This window comes from Micropterus salmoides, unplaced genomic scaffold (genome assembly GCF_014851395.1).
Source record: "Micropterus salmoides isolate LMB-PRFRI ecotype aquatic unplaced genomic scaffold, ASM1485139v1 Ms_hic_scaffold_17, whole genome shotgun sequence".
Lineage (NCBI taxonomy): Eukaryota > Metazoa > Chordata > Actinopteri > Centrarchiformes > Centrarchidae > Micropterus > Micropterus salmoides.
In genome coordinates this window covers 24,696,835-24,705,351 of record NW_024040817.1, presented here as the reverse complement: position 1 = coordinate 24,705,351, position 8,517 = coordinate 24,696,835, and the positions used below count along the sequence as shown (strand labels likewise).

The 8,517-nt window shown below is 38.8% G+C and overlaps 1 protein-coding gene across 1 annotated transcript; it reads right to left on the bottom strand.

Moving 5' to 3' along the window:
- Positions 1-415: 415 nt before the first annotated feature.
- Positions 416-8,231, bottom strand: LOC119906696 (sodium-dependent neutral amino acid transporter B(0)AT1-like). The gene is made up of 12 exons (XM_038724006.1): positions 7,799-8,231; positions 4,899-5,039; positions 4,675-4,812; positions 4,405-4,586; positions 3,661-3,771; positions 2,691-2,803; positions 2,236-2,364; positions 1,930-2,092; positions 1,640-1,844; positions 1,374-1,533; positions 1,113-1,275; positions 416-1,022 (listed from the first exon to the last, which is right to left on the bottom strand). The coding sequence occupies exons 1-12, from the start codon at positions 7,995-7,997 to the stop codon at positions 846-848; spliced, it is 1,881 nt and encodes a 626-aa protein (XP_038579934.1). The 5' UTR covers positions 7,998-8,231; the 3' UTR covers positions 416-845.
- Between the last annotated feature and the right edge of the window lie 286 nt (positions 8,232-8,517).

Here is an 8,517-nt window from a genome sequence, read left to right as displayed (position 1 = left end):
CTGAACCTCATCCCATTAATGCATGTTCATAACTTGACTTCTTCCCTTTCCTGAAGTCTTGTGCTTTGTCGTCCCTCTCCTCTCTACTCCTATCACTTTCTGCAGGTTTTTCTGGCTCTGGAGCTGTGGAGTCTGGATCTGTGGCTGCGAGTTGCGTACTGTCTCCATGTTCTTGCTCGACACCCTTTGCTACAACTGTTCTTTCCAGTCCTATTGTTATTATTATTATTGTCATTCACATTGAAGGTTTGCTATATCAACTTGAAAAGTGATGATATGTCAGTGTTGTATTTAACACTCATTTTCTGCTGCCCAAATAGTGGCCAAAAAAAAGAATTTTTGCAGGTAAGACAAGAACGAATTATAGAACGAAAAAAACCCATCAATTTCACATGTTGTTATTTCCAAGTAATTTCTTTTTTTTATTGCATTAACATAGTTAGAGTTATAGAAAAAGTTTCATGTGGAAACAATGACAACAACAAACTACTCCACAGGTCATTTAATAACATACAGGGACATACAGTGAACCCAGAACAGAAACCTTGTAGTTGCCTTAGTATATTTCAAAGTTGAGTATATAAACTAACTAATGTATTTGTGTAGGTTTTAATTAACAGTGACCCCACAATGAAATTGTTTTGTGAGTCAGTTCTTAACGTCCTAAAATCTGTTGATCAGATTTAACTCAAGCAAGTAGGTGTGAAACAGAAAGTAAGTGTTTTGCATTGCTTACTTATCTTTTCACCAAAAATACAATAATAATCTTATAGAATATTCATAATGATTCAGCATATTTGAATATACAAACCATATTTCTGCATCTAGAGGGAAATGTGACTTCATCAAGTAGCCCACTCCAATTTGTTGTTGTCATTTATTGTTTTGCTGCAGCAGCATCTTTGGAATAATTTATACAAAGCAAATCCGGGGATCAAAAGACTGGGAACTCCCGCCAGAATGAAGATAATAATGTTGATCCAGGTGGGATAGATTAGTGTCTCCAACACTGGAAAGTTTGCCTATAAACATGACAAGAAAAAGATGAAAACACATTAAAAAAAAATATGATCATTAGCAGCATAGTAGCTAACGATGGTTGTGAAACATACCGAGCTTGGATTCCAGGTGATGTATGTAAGTTTGGCGCTGACTTTGGTGGCAAAGTAAAACACAAAAATGACCAAGACAATCAAAGGGCTGACCACTCTCCACATGGCCTGCCAGAAGATGTTGGGTTTGTGTCCAATCATGAATTCAATATCTTTGTTAAACCTGTCACAGAAAAGAGATATGAATCGGGACTCAAAAGTTATGGATTTCATGGTTTGGTTGATGTTTGGTCTCTGGTTCAAGATGTCTTAACCACTTACCTATCCATTCCATATATGTAGGCTACAGCGGTCATCTCACAGAAGGCGATAATGAGTAGAGGGATGGAGCCAGCATAGCTGTCAAAGAGTGCTAACCAGTAATTACCCGACCGCAGAGCAAAGATGAGCGCGATCACAAAGGATGAGAGGCATACAATTCCTAAATTCCCAAACAACACAAAATACCTTATTTACAATCTCAGTCCACTGTAGAAATGTATGTACTGTCAGCATATTGGGTCCCCTAGGTCTGTTCCGTCATTTACCTGTGAGCACTTCTTTAGGACACTTCTTAGGAAAGATGTTTAGGTCCTGCAGAGGAACCACAACTCCCTCTATACTTCCAAACATGGTGGAAAGCCCGAGACAGAAGAGCATGATGAAAAATAGGACAGACCAGAGGGGAGAAATGGGCATCTTTGTGATGGCCTCTGTGAACACAATAAAGGCCAGACCTGTTCCCTCCACTCCCTGGAAAACAAGTGCACAATCAGCTGCAACACTTAGTGGACGGAGAGGAAAACAAACATTTTGATAATTAATAAAATCATCATACATCACTCAGAAAAGTCCTCAGGTTGCAGGTGCTGAGGCCCAGCCCCTGAATGATCTCGGGCCCTGCCACCGTACTGTTGAGGTTTTGCAGCGCTTCATCATAGTTGCTCTCTGTGATGTTCCCCTCAGTTAGATCAAATGCATTCAGCAGCATCATGATGTTTCTGAAACAGGAAGGTTAGGAACTAAGTACCTTAAAAATGGTTCACTGTTTTATCACTGTGAGAAAACTAATATTTAGCTTGGAAATCCTTCAAACTGTCCTTGATTTACTAAAACAAACTGATGTAATTGCCCATGCACATACTCATTCAGGCAGGCATCAAACTGCTCTGTTGCCCGGAAGCCGATGATGGAGTAGATAACAGTGGCAGAATAGACAGAAGTACATCCATTAATAATGGCGATGATAACAGCATCTTGCTCACAATTGTTACTGGAGAGAAAACAAAAGAATAGCTTTATCATACATTTCTGCAAAGTAAATAATTCCCACCCCCCCGGTCTAGACCTGGTCTGCATACTACTTGCTCTATAAAAGTGCAATGAGATAACTTCTGTTATGAGTTGGTGCTATTTACATTTTTTTACTTAATTTATTTTTCATAGAAAATGCTATAAAATAGAATATGAAATATTGTGAAATATTAGATGAAATATATAGTGTATGTACCTCATTGCATGTTATTCTGTTTATCTCCGCTCATAAGATTAGGTGCCACGTAGACTCAATATGTGCAGTGATCTACAGTACATACTTACTGAACAGGGTTGTAGCTGGAGAATGAGATAAGACCTCCAAAGGCCAGGGAAAAGGAGTAGAACACCTGGGCTCCTGCATCCAACCACGTTGATGGGTTCATCAACTCATCTAGCTAGAAATAGATATATTAGATAATATCATCAGCAGAGTGTTATGTCTGTCATGCTAATGGTAGGGAGAAAGTCATTAAAGGAGACATATTATGCGTTTCCATATTTTATGACTTTTCTACAATGTTGTCATGTCAGATATTCATGTTAAGCATGGCCAAAGTCTCAAATAATGAGTTAAAGGTATTAAAAAGAAATCCCTGTGAGCCAAAACATCAGATTTCCTCATGTTCTGAATGTTCTGTTTTGAACTGCTTTTTCTACCAACTGCTCCGTTCTACAACACAGGAGCTAGAGGAGCCGTATATGGTCATTTGCTCCGCACAGCTACACTCAGTCTGTCTGTACCGCCCAGCGATAACAACAGCATGGTAACCAAGAGGGAAGCTTCCGGTTAGAGAACTGATGCGAACACATCACATGAAGTCCCTTTAACCTGGAATATATTGAACGGACAGCAGGGGGCAAATTCTTCTGGTTGCAAAAAGAAGTCCGGTTCCATTAGAAATAATGGTAAAATTACCCTACTTCTCACCACATTTATTACCTCAGTAAACGCTTCCCTAATGAGTTTATGGTCTCACTTGCTAGTTTCATGTCTTCTTCAATACAACATGATGTTCATTTAGTAAATCATGGTCCCATTTAGAGGAAAATAGACCATTAAGCAGAGTATGCTTCAGGGCGGGATTATATGTGATTGAAAAGTCGTTACCTTGGCAACCTGTCAATCAGGCTACAGTGACTTGTACCCACAGCACTGTGTAAATTTAACCAGCGCCATTGAAAAAACTTATTAGGAGTTGGAGTTGAGTACATTTAGTTTTAAGACTGTTGTGCGCTAGACAAATACACTTACATCTGGTGTGAAGAGGTACTTGATTCCTTCTACAGAGCCTTTCAGAGTCAGTCCTCTGATGAGGAAGATAGTGAGGACTATGTATGGCAGAGTGGATGTGATGTAGACAGCCTGAGAGACAGGAAAGACAAATCTTATACAATTTAAAACTAACATTATATATCTAAAAATGGCTGGTATGGTTTCCGTAGGGGGGGGGGGGGGGGTCTGTCTTTTTCCAAAGTGAAAAAAAATTCTAACTCCTTGTATCTTGCTTGTGTAATCCACACAAGAACATAAATGTAAACACCTGTGCCCTTGCTGTTTCTTAGCGCAGTGACTATATCACTGCAAACCTTCTATTCACACTGTTTAGGCCTGAACTACCTTCTTTTGCTTTGTCACCTATTTGGATACAACCAGATAGGTGACAAACAGATAAAAACAAAATGTAGTTTCTTTTAAATTAGCTGAATTCCTTGTTAATATACATGTTTAATGTAGATTTTAACCATTTTACCATAAGTTTTTTGACACTTCCTGCAATTCTTTTTACAAACTGAAAGATATCGTCATTATCAGAATTTCTAGATAACTATGTTAATAGTCCTAAGTCCTAAGCAGAGGTGTGAGTGTACCATGGATGTGCATGGCCTTTAAAATGCAACAATTCACAGTATCAAACTATTATTTTTGGTCAGATATGTTGCTAATGCATGGCATGAGCAATCCATGCTGCCACATTACACACATTAGATGCCCTACCTTGCCTGTGGTCTCAATCCCTCTAATGCAGCATATGTAGAGCACACTCCAAGCAGTCACCAAACAAAGCACCATCCACCACTGCAGACCTCCAGCCTCTTCTATAGTCTCTGAGGTGTTCAGAGTCTCTCTGTACCAGAAGTAGTCCACTGGAGAGCTGCGTTTGCATTCTGAAACTACATCTGCAAGAAGCGGGGAAATCAAATCATTCGAATTGATTGTAAAATGTAAGACTGAAATTGAAAGACATATTTAAAAATGGTGACATGCCTGTGAGATTATCATTGAGAGGACACTGGCTCCATGGCAGGGGGCTTTGAAAAGAGTTGAAAAAGTACCACATCACCCAGGCGATGATGGTGTTGTAGTACATGCCCACCAAGAATGAGACAGTCATGGATGCAATACCTGTAACAGAAGAGGGAAAGCAACAGTGCTACATTTTGCACCACAGAAATGTCAAATTTATTTTACATGCTTTTACATGCGCTCACCGACTCCAGTCAAGTAAGGGTTGATTGCAGCCCAAACCCCTACACTGCCTTTTCTGAGGCGTTGGCCGATGGCAAACTCCAGGTACAACAGTGGGATACCCTCCAAGACGAGCAGGATAAGAAAGGGGATCATAAAAGCACCTGGGGGACACACCAAGGCAAGCTTAGATAACTGGAAAGATAGAAGAGGCATGCTCTATGCCAAGAGATTAGCATAGATACATCTTCTTTACTGTAACCATGTGTGATCGTTGCAACATTAGATACGCTTCAACATGTGGAAATGGTCAGTCACACCATGAAATAAACACTTCCTTTCGTTTACTGTCTGCTTGATTCCTTTAATGTACACGTATCAATTCTCCTCCCAATTCATTTAATAGTTAATCTTTCAAAACGTCAACATCCTGCCAGAAACTGGCAACACTTTTATTGTCTTCATTATCATGCATGACAGTGCAGAAGGCTCAGGGCTGAAAGTTCAATCTGCTATCAGGACTTTTTTTTAAGATAGCAGAGTTAGAGCAGAGATAGAGTTTTAAATCAGCTGATATGAAAAGAATGAATGATATGCACACGCTCCTGAGTGGCAGAGAGACTTTGAAATTGGATTTCCACCTCTTAAATGTGTTCAGCTTATCTATCTATCTATCTATCTATCAAGTTTTGACCTGAGGGTTCATGGCAAGTTAAAGATTAAAAGAGTCTCTTCCCTCAGCTGGCCCAATGTACTTAGCTTTTTGTAATGTGAGCTATCTTGTCACCTTTAGCCTATTTTATCTCAATTACGGTATTTGTTGGTGTTCGGTTGGGTGAAAACTTTGCATCTTCAAATTTTTTACTTTTCAAACACTATATAAAAAGTTGTTAGTAGCTTAATCACTCTGTGTATTCAATTCTGAAAAATAAGCTAAAAAACAAAATAGCTTATCTTAAAGGAGTTTATATATAGCTTTGCTATAGCTGAACTACAAGAAGTAGTCAAGACCGCCCAAACCGAGACCAAGTCAAGACCAAGACCAGAGTTTAACGAGACCGAGACAAGACCAAGACTTTTAGGGGCTGAGACCAAGACAGAGGGAGGGTGAGACCAAGTCAAGACCAAGACCAGCCCCTCCCCCATTACATGACATACAATAAAATGTGGAATGATATCATAGGTAATTCTCAAATTGATCTGAAAGATCCACATTGAGACCAAGATCGGTCTCGAGTACTACAACGCTAGTGTCCACTGGCCCACTGTGATACTCTATGTGGAATGGTGAGCTTTGAGTTTCTGTGTGTGGCATGGTGGGTAATGCTACTCATGCTAACAACCTGGTTCTTTATCAATATTCAAAATAAGCCAGAATATGTTTTATAATAATATACAGTATAATATGTTTTTAGCCATACTGGCTGTGTGGCTCTGGGTGACACTGTTGCCCTGTTAGCCAGGTTTGTAGGTTGATCCACCAGTTTGGTCCGGACTGAAATATTTTAACAGCTATTGGAGGGGTTGCCATGAAATTGTACAGATACTTATGTTCCCTAGAGAATGATTCCCACTCATTTGATGATCCCCGATTGTATTCTAGCACCACTAGCAGGTGGACATTAGTGTGGTGTTGAGTGAAATGTCTTGACTATTGAATGGACTGTTATAACATTTGATACAATTGTAATCATGCTGCTGATCCCTTAACTTGTTACATAGTGCCATCGTCAGGTCAAATTTGGAATTTATGACCAAATAAATTGGCATCAGCCTCAACTGTATATTGTGTTTAGTGTTAATTAGAAAATGTTAGTAAAACGGTTAACGTGGTAAACATTATACCTGCAAAATATCTGCATGTTAGCATTACCATAGTGAGCATGATTGAATGCTGACATTAGTATTTACTCAAAGTAAAACTGCATCATAGAGCATGGCTGTGGGCTCTTTGTGTTAGTCATCAAAACTCTTCAATAAGTTGATATAAGGAGGTGGAAAACAGTGATTAAGTTTCATGAGTTTATTTTATGTACTAAAGGTAACAGATTGCAAAGTGTATAAAATATTATTTCTTTACAGGCTACTGTACTGGCATCTGTGCTGCTCTGGCTGACACATTCTGAGTGTTTGCTAACTTGAGATATGCTGATTTGTCAGGCAACACCTCAGCACAAGGCCATGTTTACGTTTACATGTGACGACCCCCTCACCCCTTCAGTCAAGAGGTAAAGTTCAAGGAATCTGCAAAAAATATATATATATTTTTTAAATCAGCCTGTCACCAACCAGTGTACATTGACCACAGCTATGTAGCTAAATGGAAAATAAAAGAAAACAAAACATCCCTGTACAGTGGTTTAACGCCTCAGTAGTTCTGTCCTGTGTAATGGAGATTTAAGCTTTATACAGCAATGTCCATTCATCCACCTACATGAGTTAATAATTAACTTAAATTACTCTAAGTGCAGATGTTTGTTCAATACGTATTTCTTTAGGTTTTATATTTTCAACTCACACCAGAATCCTGTGTCTTTAAGAAAAAATACATACGATGACTTATGAACAAAAGTGATACTAAAAAAGTTCTTGCATTTTATTTACAATTTAAGGCTAGTCAAATAAATTAAATTAAGTAAACTTAAGTGATACAAACCATTATAATTTGCGTAATCACCAGACAGAATGTTAAAGTAGCAGAATCAATGTTTGATTTTATGCTGTATAATACTGATTAATTCTAATTTAATGTTGAATTATAATGCTTTAATGGCAAACACAATACATGAGGTCTAATTGTCATGAACCTTCAATGTGCATGTTTTAGCATTTCCTGGAAAGTAATTTGCTTATTTCTATATTATTTTCAGATTTCTCTACATGCCTTTATTTCACATTTTGACTAGAGATAAGAAGATCTTACCCCCTCCATGGCTTTGACACAGGTAAGGGAACCTCCAGACATTGCCAAGTCCCACACAGAAGCCCACACAGGTGAGCAGATACTGCGCTTTGTTGTCCCATTTGGGTCTGTCTCCAGCCTCCTCCTTCTCCATTTTCTCCAGGTCCTCATGGGAGGGGATCCTCTCTTCAAGCCCAGGGTTGGGAAGAACCAGTCTCATGTTGTCTGTAGAGCTAATCCAGTGGACAGATCCAAAATGTCTAGAAAGCTTCTGGGAGCTGTGAGGTTCTCAGTGCTGCTGGCTATCTGAGAGCATGATAACTGATGGTGTGTGTAATTACGTTTTTCACATCGCATTTATCACTCCATCTCATCTAGCATATTAAGATACTGAGTGGAGGTGAGTGTCAACATTATAAAATGTCCCTGAAGATAATTCACAGGGTGTATCTTGAGGTGTGTGGTGGAGAATTTTGAATGCACACACATGTAGGTGCAATGTGCAAATGTGTTAGTTTATTATAATTTATTAACTATGTAGCTTGTACCACATATCTGATAGCAAACGGGAACTGAAAAAGGACACTACTGTCGAATACACCAAGTCATAGTTCTAAATTTATCATGAAAAGTTACCAATGAAGACCTTTACTACAGTATGCTTGCAGTTAAGTAATATTTTAAACATTGATCATGATACGAACCTGAGAGTGAATGTAGATTAAGAACTGTTAATAAGA

Bases quoted from the DNA above. Each gene is read 5' to 3' on its own strand.
- LOC119906696 (XM_038724006.1), bottom strand. From the start codon at position 7,997: ATGAGACTGGTTCTTCCCAACCCTGGGCTTGAAGAGAGGATCCCCTCC. The intron at 4,813-4,898 runs GTGAGCGCATGT...CTTCTGTTACAG, and splicing joins CCCTTACTTGACTGGAGTCG to GTATTGCATCCATGACTGTC. The intron at 2,804-3,660 runs GTAAGTGTATTT...ATCTATTTCTAG, and splicing joins AGTACCTCTTCACACCAGAT to CTAGATGAGTTGATGAACCC.